General features: G+C 41.8%; 1 protein-coding gene across 1 annotated transcript in view; it reads left to right on the forward strand.

Annotated features, from left to right (window-relative positions):
- The first annotated feature begins 36 nt into the window (after window positions 1–36).
- Window positions 37–16,753, forward strand: part of LOC100716920 (PRAME family member 27-like) — a 54,455-nt gene continuing 37,738 nt past the window's right edge. Inside the window, exons 1-4 of the mRNA XM_063235229.1 lie at window positions 37–365; window positions 736–1,314; window positions 2,406–2,834; window positions 5,039–5,269. Coding sequence (XP_063091299.1) covers window positions 37–365; window positions 736–1,314; window positions 2,406–2,834; window positions 5,039–5,269 — 1,568 coding nt within the window. The remainder of the gene's footprint in view (window positions 366–735; window positions 1,315–2,405; window positions 2,835–5,038; window positions 5,270–16,753) is intronic.

Below are 16,753 nucleotides of genomic sequence, written 5' to 3' on the forward strand. Positions count from 1 at the left end.
TTTCCACAGCACCTCTGGCCCACCAGATTCACCAGGATGAGCATCCAGTCCCCAGACAGACTATTGAAACTGGCAATTCAAAGTCTGCTGAGAGACAAGACCTTGACCATGAGGGCTGTGGAGGATTTGCCAGGGGAGCTCTTCCCACCAGTGTTCATGGAGGCCTTTACCAGGGGACATGCTGAAGTCCTCAAGGCCATGGTGCTGTCCTGGCCCTTTCCCTACCTGCCCCTGGGAGTCCTGATAAACATGTGGAAACCAAGGATGTTAAACACTCAGCTGGATGTTGAGCAGGTGCAGAACAGGATGTTACAAGCCATGCTGGGTGCAGTGGATGTGCTGCTGAGCCAGAAGCTTTGTTCCAGGTGAGTATAACCCAGGTGTCCTGCAAGAAGGACCCTGGGATTCAAGTCAGGGACTGAAAGTACCAGGGAGACTAGGGGCTTAAGGGTGAAGCAGAGGCTTCTGAATGTGACAGGATCAGAGAAGCCTTGAGCATTGCTGAGTCAGCTGGGCATGAGCTGCCAGAAGGGCAGGACAGCTAATGCTAGATGCAGCAGTGAAAGGAGCAAGAAGTTCCTGGCTCCTTCCACAGACACCAGGAGTAGGGATGGGAAAAGGGGAACCAGAAAACTGCAGAACAAAGAAAACAGGAAGTGACCTCAGAGATGAATAAATCACAGGAGGAAATGGGTCCAGTCCAAATTCTCAGATTCCTTCCTGGTTCCCCCACAGGAGGCTGAAATTGCAAGTGCTGGATATGCGGGATGTGCACCAGGACTTCTGGAAAGTCTGGGCTGAAAACCAGTTAGAAGTGCGCTCCTCAGAAGTCAGGAGGAAGACAAAAACAGAGAAGACTCTGCCAAGAGTAGCAAAAAAGCAGCCTCTCAAAGTGATGTTAGACCTGTGGCTCAGTGATATTGGCATGAATCCATTCGCATTCCACCTCCTCGAGTGGGCCCAGAAGAGGGAAGATCTGGTGCAGCTGGAATGTACAAGGCTGAGGATCACAAGCAATTGCTTGCAAAAGATCACTCAGCTCTTGGAAAGCCTCAACCTTGATTCGGTGCAGCAAGTGGATGTGGATGAGTGGGACCTTCCCACCCTGGCTTATTTTGCCCCTTACCTAGGCCAGATGCAAAATCTCCACACACTAATGCTCTCTTACTTTTCTATGCACGCCATCATTTCCCCAGAGAAGATAGAGCAGATGATCACCCAAATCACTTCTCATTTTGTAAAGCTTCACTGTCTTCAGGAGATTTATATCGACACTGCCTTCTTCCAGGAAGGCTACCTGGACCAGGTGCTCAGGTAAGATGTGAAGCTCTCTCTGCAGAGTCAGAAGAGCCTTTTTCTGTTCTAGACACATTAGTGGATATGGACAGTGTGCCACCCATCTGAGGTGTGACAAAGATCATACACTGTAGAATCAACACATTGCCTTTTTCACACCTCAGTTCTAAAGCAGCATGTGACATAGCCGCTCTACATGAGTAGCCAGACTGCAAAGGGGCCACTGTGCTAGGATACCGCAAGTCAGTGGCCAGATACAGTGCGGGCAGGAGTGTGCTTTCTCCCTCAGAAAGCACATCTAGAGTAAAGTGCTGAGAAGCAGACAAGGCATATGGCACCAAGGAAAGACAAGAATTCACACTTCACAATGTGTGCACTGCTTGCTCAGGAGATGTGTGAGAGACAGTGATCCCACCATCCTGTTCTCCACTGGGAAAGGCTGCTGTTTGACTCCATCATAGGCTTCACAATCTCATCTGGATGTCACCCCGCTTTCCCCTGTGCCTTCCTCATCCCACACATTGGTTTCCCTCTCCTCCACTCTTCTGTGTCATGCTAGTCTTCTTCCCATTTCCTCTTCCTGCCTTGGATCCAGTCCAGTCCCTACTCCTAGTGTCTGTGGGAGCACACAGGGCCTTGCTGCTCCCTCCATTGCTGCCTCCCCATCCCCTCCATCTGCAGTCAGTGAGGCTGAGCAATGCCCAAGGTCTCTCTTATCCTTCTGGCAGTCAGGATCAGAATCCTCTCCTGAGAGGTGGGATGATGACCAGAGGTGAAGGGCAGGAGTCTCAAACTGAAGGCAAAGAGCAGTGCAGGGCTGGAACAAGGTCATAGCCTCTGCGGACAGCGTTTTTAGTCACCTCAATGAATGTGGTTAGACCTTGAATGATTTTTCCTTCCCGCCTGTCTCCTGCTCCCCTCAATAGGAAACAGCTGTGGTTTTCTACTTAGGAGAAAGCAAAGGTGACTTCAGAGACTAGTGGTGGGAAATGACCTCAGTTTAAATTGGGGTGACTCTAATGACACCAGGATTACCTAAGAGTTGTTGCCCAGCAACCACTCCTTTTCACTTCCTATGGCCAGATCTAACTGCTTGGTCTCTCTTGTAGGTGCCTGACATCCCCCTTGAAAACCCTCTGGATAAGATACTGCCGAATTTCAGACTCCAACTGGAACCAGCTGCCGCACTGTCCAAGCATCAGACACCTGAAACACTTGGCTCTGTATGGTTTGGACCTGACTCATAAGCTTGATTCCCTTAGATATCTCCTGGAAAGCATTGCAGCCACTCTGACCACCCTACACTTGCAGGTCTGTGGAATCATGGAAGTTGAGTTCTTGGACTTTTTGCCTGCCTTGAGTCACTGCTCCCAGCTCACTACCTTCAGCTACATGAGGAACTCCATGTCTCTAGCCACCCTGGAGAGGCTGCTGTGCCACACTGCCGGGATGAGCAACTTAACACTGGAGCTGTACTCACCTCCTGAAGAAGTTTACAATCCCAGGCACAATGTCCACCTGCCGAGCCTGAACCAGATGTGGGAGGTGCTGAGGAGGGTTGTGAAGCCATTGAACCATCCCAGGACGGTCTGGTTTTGTGCTGCTCACTTGGGCCTCTGTTCCAGCTGGGAAGTCTATAACCTGCACACTGCTCCATGCTCATCTTGTGCAGCTATCTAGTTGGACTCTGACACCCTATGCTTCCTTCTGGGCACCAGGAGCACAGAGCCTTGGGTTCATTCTGACTGAGAAAGGACAAATAGCATAACAGCAGCTACAGAGTTACCTTTGAATTATCTGGTTTCCTGCATGATTATGTTACCTTGTTTCCAGCTTAGACCACATGAATCTCCCAAAGGAGAAAAGGCCCTGAGCTGTCTGATCAGTGAGGTCTGGCCTCAGGAACTCACAGCAGCAAATGGAAATATCCCATAATGCTCATTCCCTCCCATTCTTAAAGTTTTCTCTAGCCACACATTACCTCCAATTTCTTTGCTTTTCTCTCTTCCCAATACATCCATGTTACATGGCAGTCACCTTAGGGTCTCCTCACTGAAGGCCACCCAGAAAACATTTTTGTTATCCAGATAAATCCCTTCTAAATTGTCTGGGTTGGGTAATACTTGGAATATACTGTGCTAAAGACCAAGAATGCCGTGATGAAAGATATGGACCATTATTCTCAGATGTTTTCCTCCACTATTCTATGCCGCTTTTTCTCTTGTGAATCCAAAAGATTGTCAAACTGAAGTGCACTTCAGATACTGAGTATATAGATTAGAAATCCTTTCAGAATTGCAGGAGGTGCACTCAGGAACATGCCTGTTACAGAAGGCCATGATGACTCGATAATGTTACATGGCTTTGATATACTTGTTTCTTCAATTTTGTAACATAAAAATACTGCCACTTAGAAAAGTCTCCCTAGAATGAGAGAAGGTAAGATGGTGTGGCCATTTGATATTTCCACTGATATTATTCAGGGGCCTTGAAGGAATGATCAAAAACAATTTTTCCCACATGGCACACAGCTGTTATTTCATATCCATCTGCAATAGGGATTGGAGAAAAGAGGATTAATGGTTGGAAGTGGATGGGAGAGGAGTATCCTGGAGCTAACAGTTGCAGATATGTGGCTTTGAGACTATCAAGCACAGAGATATTGGTACAAATAGAGAAGGCCTCCACCAGAGACAAGTCAGAGACCTTGATCTAACTAACTTTAGTTAGTCTACTGGATCACAAGGAGTCTCCTGAGCTCAGCCTCAACAGAAGCATCTTCCTGGATGTCACCAGGATGCTTATTCTTGCAGATCCATCTTGATGAGTGCACTGCTTCTCTATGAGCTGCCAAGCAAGGCCAGCTCAACAGTGAGACCACAGCCTGCACTGCTTTGCAGGGCCTGCCCACCCTGATCTCCCATGACATATTCATGGACACCTTCATGGGGGACCACAATGAGGTCCTGAATGTGATGGTGCATGCCTGGGTATTTCTGTGCCTCCCTTTGGGGTCCTTCCTGGAAATGAGGAAATTAGTGACCCCACAACCTGAACTAGGAAAGCTCTAACTGGAGAAGATAAACTTACAGACATGGAAAGTTGTGCTCCATGGGCGAGATATGCTTCTGGCCCTAAAACGCTGCCCCAGGGGAGCATGGACCAGGTATTCTGGAGGGAGGGTGTAGGGCACTGGGGGAAAAACAGTGGGGATCATTAAGAATGGGGGGGGCTGAGGCAATGTAGGATGGAGAAAAGCACCACGGGGTGGTGAGCATGGGGAGGTCCCGAAACATGCAGTGGCAATGTAGGATAGGTTTCTAAAAAACATCACGGGATGGTGCGCATTGGGAGGGTCTCTAACAGGCCATTCACATGTAGGAGTGAGAGAAACATCACGGGGTGGTGTGAATCGGGAGGGTCTGAATTAGGATAGGCAGTGAGTGGCAATGTAACAAGAGGCTCACAGAGACCATGGCCATGGCTGAGCACCATCTGGGAAGAGGCCTCCTGACTGCAAAGCTGTGTGTGCTGGCCATGCAGATCATGGGAGGAGCCTGAACCTGCCTCCTGCCACAGGGACTAGAAGTGGAACCAGGGTATTTGCTATATGTCAAGGGTACAAAAAGGAAGGCAAGAAAACTAAAAGAGCTGCCGATACACAGAAAGCAGAAGAGAAGCCCAGGTTGGAAGTTGAGTCTTTCCTCAGTTCAGGGTCTGCCTCCCTTTTCATCCACAGCAGGTGGAAACTGCAGGCACTGGATCTGAGGGACATGCACCAGGACTTCTGGATTGTGGGGCTCAGAGCCATGGCTCGTACCTGGACACCAGATAATGAACGTAGGGACCAGAAAGTGGATGACCATATGGTGCCGGTGATGACAGAGATTCTCAGCAAGAGCAGGGACCTCAGTGGATTCCAAACCTGTCTTTTGAGTGGGTCCAGCAGAGAGACATTTGGTTCACTTGTGCTGTAAGTAGATGGAGGTTTAGAAGATGCCTTTTGATACCTTCCTGGATGCCCTCAAGATGCTGAAGCTGAACTGTATTCAGGAAGTAGAAGTGTGCCACTTCTTGAGTGTGAGACACCTGGCATCATTGGCTCCTTACCTGGGCCAGATGAGAAATATTCAAAAACTTCCTCTCTTCATTCACTAATGGGTATTACAGGACCTCAGGAAGCCCCGCAGAGTATGTTGAGAAACTCATTCTTCACCTCTGGAAGCTGACCTGCCTGCAGGACCTCTAGGTGGACTGTGCCTATTTATTCAGAGGCCACCTTCACCAGCTACTCAGGAGAGGAGGGTGGACAGCTTTCCCTGCAGACCACCACAAAGCCTTTGCATTATGGGCTTAGGAGTGGACACCTTTGGTCTGCCTGCCATTTGTGAAATAAAAGTGATGGGGACACTAGAGTGTCCATGGATTGTTGTGTTCTGATTATATCTGTAGCAAGTTGTGGTAAAACTGTGAACATAAAATAAGAGGTATACTAAGCTAGCCAATCTAGAAAAGCTACCATGTTAACTGGCCAGCTGTTAGAGTCAGATACACAAGGGACAGGACTGTTGAGCTCTCCGTGCAAATCATGTGTAAAATGAGAGGCCAGGCCAGGCATGGTTGAAACACCTGTGACCCAGCATTTGGGAGCCTGAGGCAGGATTCCAAGTTTGAGACCAGTCTGACCTACAAAGTGAGTTCAAGGACAGCCTGAACTGCATAGTGAAACCCTGTCTCAAAAAGATGAGACAGGGTGGGTCGCTTAAGTCCAGCGGAGGCTTGGAACTCTCCTGTTTGCCTGCAGGCTGGGCTACTCCAGCTCCCTGTTGGTCCAGTAAGACCAGCAGAGGCAGGGAAACCCGCGCTAGGCCGGGTGAACTGTTTTCTTTGCCTGGGGCCCAGGATTCGGCTTCCTGTCCAAATCAGTGAGTAAGGAGGGAGCAGGGACCTCTGTTCCAGCCTGGCTGACCTCTCTACCTCACTTGGAACAAAACTTGAAGCGCAAAAATATAGGAAAATGACAAAATGAAAGACCAAACTGCAGTCTCAAACATCCAGCCCATCCCAAGAAAGCCTAGGAGCCATGTGTATAGAAGAAAATATATGCCACATACTTGAAATACCTGAAATAATAGTAACTGAAATAAAGAAGCAACTCTGGGAAGCCTTAAAGGAAATCAAACTAGAAATAATCTCTCAGGTAAAAGAAGAAATGACAAAAGAAATGAAGGAGGTGCTGAACATATCTAAAGAAGACACAGTTAAAAAACTTGAGGAGATAAAAAAAAATAGAATCCCTGGATGAACAATATAAGAAACAAACAGAATATATAAAGCAGATGCAAAGAGATATACAGGAAATCAAAAACTCCATCGAAAGTTGTAAAAACTTCAATGAATGTGAAGATAGAATTTAAGACCTTGAAGACAAGATTGCAGCCAGTGAACAGTAAAGGAAAGATCTTTTAAAAATAACAAGAAATTAGGAAATAATAATTCAACACCTGCAAGATGACACAAAAAAGGAACAACATAAGGTTAATAGGGATAAATGAAAAAGAAGGGAACAACATAAAGGATGTCAAGAGGATATTTAGAGAAGTAATAGCCGAAAATTTCCCAAACATGAGACTGGAAACCTATATCAAGATCAGTAAAGCATATAGCACTCCAAATAGCCATAACCAAAATAAAACTACACCCAGACATATAATAATCACCATTCCAGAAATCGAACAAAAGAACAGAATATTAAAAGCTGCAAGAGAGAAAAGACAGATTATCTATAAAGGAAAACCTATCAGAATCACAGCAGCCTTCTCAGCACAAACAATAAAGTCAAGAAGAGCATGGAGTGAAGTATTTCAGATCCTAAAGGAAAATGATTTCCAATCCAGGCTGATGTATCCTGCAAAACTGTCCTTCAAAATGGATGGAGAAATAAGATACTTCCATGGCAAATAACAGCTGAAAAAACTACATGATCACCAAGCCAACCCTGCAAAGAATACTGAAAGACAGCCTATATGCATCTGAGAAAAAACCACTAAACAAGGCAGACAATTAAACAGAACCGAAAGACAAAGATGCAAGAGCAGAAAGATAACATGTCAACAATAAACCAATATATAACAGTTATAACCATTAATGTAAATGGTCTCAATGCACTAATTAAAAGAAACAGGCTGGCAGAATGGATCAAGAAACAAAATCCAACCATATGCTGTCTACAAGAAACCCATCTAACCCAAAAGGATACCGACAGACTGAAAGTCAAAGGATAGAAAACAATACTTTATGCAACAGGAACCCCCCCAAAAAAAAGCGGGGGTGGCTATTCTGTTTGCAGACAATGTGAACTTCAAGCAAATAATGATCAGAAGGGATAAAGAAGGTCACTACATACTGGTTAGGGGAAAAATCCAAAAGGAAGAGATAACTATCTTAAATATATATGCACCCAATTCCAGAGCACCCAGTTATATAACAGAAGTACTAACAGAAATGAAAAACCAAGTTAACAGTGACACAATTCTTACAGGAGATCTTAACACACCATTGACACCAATGGAAAGATCAACCAGAGAGAAAATCAGCAAAGAAATAAAAGAACTGAATCACACATGTGAACAAATGGACTTAATAGACATATACAGAGTATTCCACCCAACAACAACAGAATACACATTCTTCTCAGCAGTACGTGGGTCATTTTCTAAAACACACCATATATTAATTCACAAAACATATCTAAATAAATGCAAAAGGGTTGAAATCATCCCTTGCATGCTATTGGGCCATAGCGCTATGAAATTAGAAATTAATGATAAAAGATACTACAAAATTCCCACAAACACATGGAAACTGAATAACATACTCTTGAGTAATCAGTGGGTCACAGAGGAAATCAAAGAAGAAATTAAACACTACCTACAAGAAAATGAAAACACAAATACAACTTATTGGAATCTGTGGGATGCAATGAAAGCTGTCCTCAGAGGAAAATTTATAGCGCTGAGTTCACACATCAGGAAAACAGAACGAATACAAATAAATAACCTGATACTACACCTCAAACATCTAGAAAAAGAAGAGCAAGTCAAGCCCAAAGCCAAAAGAAGAGAAGAAATTATAAAAATCAGAGCAGAAATCAATGCAATAGAGACTACAAAAAAATCTAAAAAATCAATGAATCAAAGAGTTGGTTCTTTGAAAGAATAAATAAAGTTGATAAGCCCCTAGTCAACCTTATTTAAAAAAGGGAAGAAAAAGCTCAAATTCATGCAATAAGGAATGAAAGAGGAGAAATCACTACAGACCCTATAGAAATACAGAAAATCATCAACACCTATTCAAAAACCTCTACTCTCAAAGGTTTGATAACACAGAGGAAATTGACAGATTCCTAGAAGCATATGAAGTACCAAAGCTAGGTCACAAAGATGTAAAACTACTGAATAACCCAATTTCTACTAATGAAATCAAAAAGGTAATTAAATCCTTACGTACAAAGAAGAGTCCAGGCCCAGACAGATTCACTGCAGAATTCTACAAGAAATACAAAGAAGACCTAATGCCAACACTTCTCAAACTCTTCAATGTAATTGAAAGAGAATCAATTCTTCCTAAGTCATTCCTGGAAGCAAATATTACTCTAGTACCAAAACCTGAGAAAGACCCAACTAAAAAAGAGAACCACAGACCAATCTCCCTAAAGAACACAGATGCAAAAATCCTCAATAAAATATTGGCAAATAGGATGCAGCAAATCATCAAGAAGATCATACACCATGACCAAGCGGGATTCATCTCAGGCATGCAGGGATAGTTCAATATATGTAAATCAATAAATGTAATATACCCTATTAATAGAGCCAAAAATAAGAACCACATGATCATTTCTATAGATGCAGAAAAAGCTTTTGATAACGTCCAACATTCATTCATGATAAGAACCCTGCAGAAAATCGGAATAGATGGTCTTTACCTCAATATAATAAAGGCCATCTATGACAAACCAACAGCCAATATCATACTAAATGGCCAAAAATTGAAGGCCTTTACTTTAAAATCAGGCACAAGACAAGGATGTCCTTTATCACCGCTCCTATTTAATGTAGTACTGGAAATACTAGCCGAGCAATTAGACAAGAAAGAGAAACAAAAGGCGTAAAGATAGGAAAAGAGGAAGTTAAGCTATCATTATTTGCAGATCACATGATACTCTATATAGAAGATCCCCAAAACTCCATTGAAAGACTGCTAGATATAATAAATAAATTTAGTAATGTAGCTGGCTATAAAATCAATACTCAAAAATCAATGGCATTCTTATACACTAACAACAAAGTCACAAAAAGAGAAATAGAAGCCACACCCTTCACACTAGCAACCAAAAAAATGAAATATCTAGGAATTACTCTCACAAAAGAAGTAAAAGACCTGTACAGGGAAAATTATATTACACTGAAAAATGAAACTGAAGATGATCTCAGAAAATGGAAAAACATCCCTTGCTCATGGATAGGGAGAATAAATATTGTGAAAATGGCCATTCTCCCAAAACTTTTATACAGATTAAATGTGATCCCGATAAAAATACCATGAACATACCTCATAGAACTCGAGAAATCAATCCTAAAATTCACCTGGAGTGAGAAGAGACCTAGCATAGCAAGGACAGTTCTAAGCAGCAAAGGCAAGGCAGGAGGTATCACAATCCCTGACTTCAAACTATACTACAAAGCAACCGTAGTAAAATCAACATGGTACTGGAACCAAAACAGAGCTGAAGATCAGTGGAATAGATTAGAAGATACAACCACAACTGCAAACACACTCAACCACCTTATCTTCGATAAAGCGGCCAAACAGGTTCACTGGGAGTACGACAGTCTCTTTAATAAATGGTGCTGGAAAAACTGGCTCTCCATATGTCGAAAGCTAAAACTAGACCCATGCCTATCACCATGTACTAAAATAAAATCTAAATGGATCAAAGATTTGAATATTAAAACAGAAACACTAAATCTATTGGAAGACAAATTGGGTAAAAACCTTGAAGATATAGGAGTAGGTAGAGAATTCATGAACAGGACTCAAACGCATGGGAAATACTTCCCAGAATCAATAACTGGGATCACCTCTTATTAAAAAGTTTCTGCACGTCAAAAGAAGTCTCCAGTGTGATGAGAAGAAAACCCACAAACTGGGAAAAAATCTTAGTGAACTGCCCCTCAGACAAAGGACTTATGTCTAAAACATATGAAGAATTTAAAAAAATCAGACCCCCAAAATTCAAAGGCCCAATCCAAAAAATGGGCATCTGAGATGAATAAACAATTCTCAGATGAAGAAATACAAATGGCAAATACATATATGAAAAAATGTTCATCATCATTGGTCATTAGAGAAATGCAAATCAAAACCACACTGAGATTTCATGTCACTCCTGAAAGAATGGCCAAGATCAAGAAAACCAACAACAATAAATGCTGGAGAGGCTGTGGAGAAAAAGGAACTCTCCTGCACTGTTGGTGGGAGTGTAGACTAGTGCAACCATTGTGAATGTCGGTCTGGAGATTTCTCAGAAAACTAGGACTGGAAGCCCCATATGACCCAGCTATACCACTTATAGGCATATTCCCAGAAGAACTGAAAGCATCATACCCATGATATATGTGCATATGTGCACCCATGTTTATAGCAGCACAATTTGTAATAGCCAGATCTTGGAAACAACCTAAATGTCCATCAACTGAAGAATGGATAAAAAAGTTGTGGTATTTTTATACAATGGAGTACTACTCAGCTATAAAGAATGACCGCATTGAGACATTTATAAATAAATGGATGCAGCTTGAAACCATACGCATAAGTGAAATAAATCAAACTCACATGTATAAATACCAAATAGTTTCCCTAGTGTAAGAAATGATAAGAATACATAGAAGTCTGTGGTCATCATGATTCCCAATCATATGGGTTTGAAGCCATATAATGATTTCACTCATTAACCGCAATGGTTTTAACCTGGGTTGTTCGATTTTAGCATCTATGATAGCATAAATAGCTATTTTGAAGAAAGCAACACAACATAAAAGCTAGTGCTGATTTAATATTGTCTTGTTTTAAAGTCCCATCAAGCTGTAGTACATCTGTTTCCACTGGTTTTAACATGTTGTATCTTACTATATTTCACTATATGCTATAGTATAAACAAAACTCTTTATAGGCAAAGAGATAATATAGAAACCATTGTTTGTTTTCTATTAGCAGGTTCTAAATACCCTGTAATTCTTACATTCTCTTGAAAGGCTTCACACTGTCTAGATACACTTGATATTATAGCATGAGAAGTTACACTCAAATAATTTAAGGAAAGAGGCTCTATGTTGACTACTATTATGTTAGATTATCTGGTGGTGAAACACAATGATGCTTGAATTGCTCGGTTCTGCCCTGCATTGCTCTATTACAATATCCTCTCTTATCTCAGTCTTCCCCCTATTTTTAATTAATCTATTTTCTCTCATTTTTTTTAATTAAGGGAAAACTAAATTAAAGAATGACCGGACATATTATAGTAACTTTTTTGTTGTCCTATTAACTTGACTTGAACCCCAGTATTGTTCTCCCCATCTTGTTCTGTTTGATTATTATATATTCTATTTTGTTTGATAGTATCAAGTTTGAGGGTATAGGCAATCACTTTGAAGGCAATAAGATATACTTTGATGCCCAATATGGATTGACTATCATACCTTTTTTTTTTTGAAGTCCTATAAGGTCCTCAGTGTAGATTTTATTGGTTTTGTTCCATATTGTTTTGATCAATTCTATTATACTTGATGATATAGACAACTCAATTTGAAAATAGCAAGAGGCACAATGGTAACCACTTTTGATCACCTGGTATTCTATTTTTGCATTACGTGCTATGCCCACCCTTCTGTTCTGACTCTGTTTTGCTTAGTCACATTTGTTTTTATTCTCTTCAAAAAAGTAATAAGAACGTGAGAGTAATAAAACCCTAAAAGTCTAATTGTTACTGTAAAAAAGAGAAGAAAGTAAGGTGGACTAAGGGATATAACCACAGGTATGTTCGAGACTGTAGGATGGAAAACCATATAACTGAGCTTTTGTTGGATCATTGAACGGAACTGTCTCCAATTCCACTGTATGAATGTTCACTTTATATGCTTTAATTTAGTGATATGGACAACTGTTTCTGGGAAGATAATGTGTAGCCTGTTAACTGGTGATTTCGTACTGTATGTATTTTTTTCTAGGAATACTGTATTATTTGTACCCCTTTACTGCACTGTTTTTCTTATGTCCTTTTTTTTTCTTCTCTCTTTAAATTAAAAAAAAAGATGAGACAGGAAAACAAGATGAGAGTATCTAGGAAAGGGAAAATAGCAACAGGGGCTTTGGTGAAGACTGACTGAGGCCCACAGGGTACAGTTCCAGTCCATGTGGTCAGAACTTGCCTACTTTCTCCTTTCTGCTTGTCTCCTGTGCTAGCCTGGGCAGGGCTACAGTCTTCCACTTGGCAATATAAAAGGAGGCTTCAGGGACTAGGGACTAAGCCAGTTGCACCAAGGAAGTGACAGAACTCAGATGAATCTGACTCAAACGGCTGCTCACAGTTTGGGGATAGCGATGCACAGTGTAATCACTATCATTACTCTATTCTAATTCTATTATGAAATTATGAAAACATTGTTTTATTTTTTCATGAAATAAAACTGTGCTAACCTTGTCTAAAACATTCTTGTCCTTCTGGGGACAAATAAAGCCAGAATTCTCTCCTTGAAGACAAACACACTGCTCCTGTGGGACATTTGCCATGCTCTCTTTCATTCATCTGTCCATTTTTATGTCTAAATTTTCCATGACAGCTATCAAAACTTCCCCCACAACTTTTTCCCAACTTTCTAGGTCTTAGGCTGTCTTGGGTCATCCTCAAGAGGTCCATGATGGAGATAACACCCCACATACCCAGCCCCCATCTCATATGTATTTGGGGTCTGATGCCTTTGACCTTAGCCTTGAGGATGAATCCCAGCCTCATGGTGCCTCTTTTTTCCCTGAGGATATGTCTTTTCTGAGGTTTTCTGTTTTGTTTTGCCCCGTCTTTGAGACACAGTCCTGCTACTTACTTCAGGCTGGCCTTCAACTCACTAAGTTCACCTTGAAACTCTTGCTCGTCCTCCCAAATCCTGGGATTATAGACATTATGCCAACATCCTTGGCATGGTGTGGTGTTTTCCCCTTTTTGTGTGTGTTTCTTCTTTGTTCACTTGTTTATTTGGGGTTTTTTTTGTTTGGGTGTTTGCTTGCTTGTGTTTTTTTCCATTTTTTGAGACCAGAATTTATGATGAATTTCAGGTTGGCTTCAAGAATCTTCTTTAAAAGAAAAGAATTTCCTTGCCTCAGCTTCTCAGGTGCTGGAACTACCTGAAACTGCTTGCCTTAGGAAAGGCAAAATATCAGAGACAAGAAGAATTGTGTTGGCTCAAATCTATTACCACAGCTCTAGGAGGCTGAGAAAAGAAGATGGTGAGCTGGAAACCAAGCTGGACCATCCAGCAGGTTCCAGGCCATCCAGAGCTCTATATTGAGGTTGTGATTTAAATTTTTTTAATTTAAAAACACAGTCACATTTGGTACTAAGAGATTTCTGTTTGTTTGTCCTTCAACACCTCGAGTGTATTTCTTTTTTCTTTTGTTTACTTGAAAGAACCTTTTGCTATGAAATTCAGGTTGACTTTGAACTTGAAATCGAACCAAGCTGGCTTCATACTCTCAATTTTTGTGCCTTAGCCTCATGGATGTGAGATTCATAGGACTTTGCCCACTCACCTGCAAATTCAGGGAGAATGACATGCTGAAGAACCAGCCTGCATAACTGAATTAAGGTAGCATTTGAATGGTTTGAGGAGGCTGTTGTTTCAGTTTCTGATATGTAAACTTTTGTGCCCTGGGAGTCATAGCTTCTTGCTTTGAGGCTGGTACTCAGCTGACATCCCTGGAGCTGAGTGGATCTTTCACAGAGAGCACTAGGTGAGGAAGCCGGAGACTTAAAGGAAGCAGGTAGGCCTCAAAGATTACATATCACTACTTCAGCTGGCCTTACTTGCATTGCTTAGAGCCAACTGAAGGGAGAAGGAAATACCATAGCTGAATTTCTGGCAGCTAGGCCATCATAGGGAGAGATCTTCCCAGAATATCTCTCATCTTTCCCTACAAGGAAAAACAAAATGACATGGATTGAAATAAGTATGTGTTCAGAGACTGAGGATGAACAAGAGCCAGGGGGTAAATGCATGGCCTTCCCTGTGCCCAGTGGAGTAAAAGGTAACAAATGTCAGCTCCCTGCTGATGATTTAGGAGCTGTCAATGGTCAGAGGCCTTGAGCCAAGACATCAGCTTTCATGACAAATCAGGACAGCTATGCACAGCCAGGGGATGGCACCCTAACAGGCGTCAGTTAGATGAGGCTCATTATGACTTGGCCTATGGCACAGCATACAGGAAAAGCTGAATGCAAGCATCTTTCCTTGTTTATATCCTTCCTAACAGTTCCTAGCACTCTTCATCTTTCGATTTACCCCCTATTCCTGGTAACAAGGAGCAGGACATGGGGGCACAAATGATACTCATTTTTTACATGTGGCCATCCTGGAATTCAGGTTAACATAAAAGACAGAGCTTTGCAGCCAACATGGGTTGGATGCAGGGAGCTCAAGGTTGGATTCACCACCAGTGATCCAAAGATACCAAGTTCCAAGGGGTAGGTTTTGCTCATCACTTTTTGGTAGTTAAGAGCCAATGCTATGCATTTTTATATACATCCTAAAATTTTTTACATTAGTTTTCAAAAATTGTGAAATGCTGTTGAGAGTAAATACTTAAAGTGTGATTTTGTTTTGTTTTGTTTTGCACTGGGGACTGACCAAGGACTTTTGCACTCAGCTACATCTCCAGACTTTTTTCAAAATGAAAAGAAAAAAAATTTTTAAATTTTTTACAGTTCTAGGAAAGACACCTCAGTCCTTTCTAACTAAGCCATCATCCCAGTGCAAATCTGGGAGGCTGAGGAAAAAGGACAGAAAGCTGAGGCACAGTCTGGGCAGCTTAGGAATTTATGACACTGTTACAAAATACAAAGTAATAAGGTCTGGGGATACAGTTCAAAAGAAAGACCCGAAACAGTGGCAAACTGGCTGGGGAAGTGAGCTGACCTCAGGATGCATGGACACAAAAATTCCCAAAACTATGCATGTGGACCCCATCAGAGAGGACCACATCCAGTCCTTCTTGCCTGACCTTAAGCAGGTTTTCCGTAGGACACCTGGACCTGATCTCAGCCTGAGGAGCAAGAGATACAAAAGGACAGTGGCCACTGAACTTTGTGCTGCTGTGTCCTTTCACAAGAGTTTGCTCTCACACTGTCATGTGCACTGCTTTTCCTATATTGGAACTTCTTGGAACTCTTCTTGGAACTCTTCAGAGTATGTTTCTTTTCTAAACTTTCATAAATGTAAAACCTTGCAACCTTTTGCTCCGTGGCATGACCTATTCTTTATTTAGGACAGAAAGACCCCAGAAATCACCTCTAGTAGAAAATTCCAGCATCTTATAACCCAAGAGCACTTGGTTCCATATTCAATGTGGGGGAAAAAGTGGAAAAAAATAAAAAGTCTACAACAATAACTAAGGAACAAAAGTTGGCATAATCTTGGTAACCAGCAAGTGAAAGGTAACATGAACTCAGTAACGAACTGGTGAAAGCTTGTTATAGGAAGAAAATGCAATCTGAGCTATTTATAAGCTTCAGCAGCTAGGAACTCTCCCACCACATCAGGCGAAAGAAAACTTTCAGTTAAGATTGTGGTACACACTGGAGATTCCAGTATATATTCGTAATCTTAGTACTCACAAGGCAGGAAGATCACAAGTTGAAGCCTTAATTTAAGACAGTCTTAAGACTGTCTCTTGAAAAAATGTGAAAATCTCTGAGGTCATAGCTCACTAGTAGGCTGGCCATGCTTCCAACCTCAGTATAAAGTGGAAAAAATGGAAGAGAAAAAGAAAGTCTAGGTTTAGTTGAGTCAGGTGTGGTAGCTCACATCTGTAATTCCAGCATTAAGGAGGCTGAGATGAGAGGATCACCAAAGTTCAAGGCCAGTTTGGGCTACCTAGTGAGTTCCAGGCCAGCCTGAATCTCCTAGTGAGGCCCTGTCTCAATAGAAAACCAGAAAGAAAGAAAAGAAAGAGACAAAGAAATAAACAAAGAAAGAAAGAAAGAGAGAGAGAGAGAGAGAAAGAAAAGGGAAAAAAAGCAAGCAATGAAGGATGACCCGTAAGTGTATAACAAACATTTCAAACACTTTTTTTTTTTTGCTACCTCATTTCCCCCATCCATGTCCTTAGAACACTGACCTTCTTT

Source organism: Cavia porcellus, unplaced genomic scaffold (genome assembly GCF_034190915.1).
Source record: "Cavia porcellus strain 051 isolate PalLab524CR breed Dunkin Hartley unplaced genomic scaffold, mCavPor4.1 scaffold_25, whole genome shotgun sequence".
NCBI lineage: Eukaryota > Metazoa > Chordata > Mammalia > Rodentia > Caviidae > Cavia > Cavia porcellus.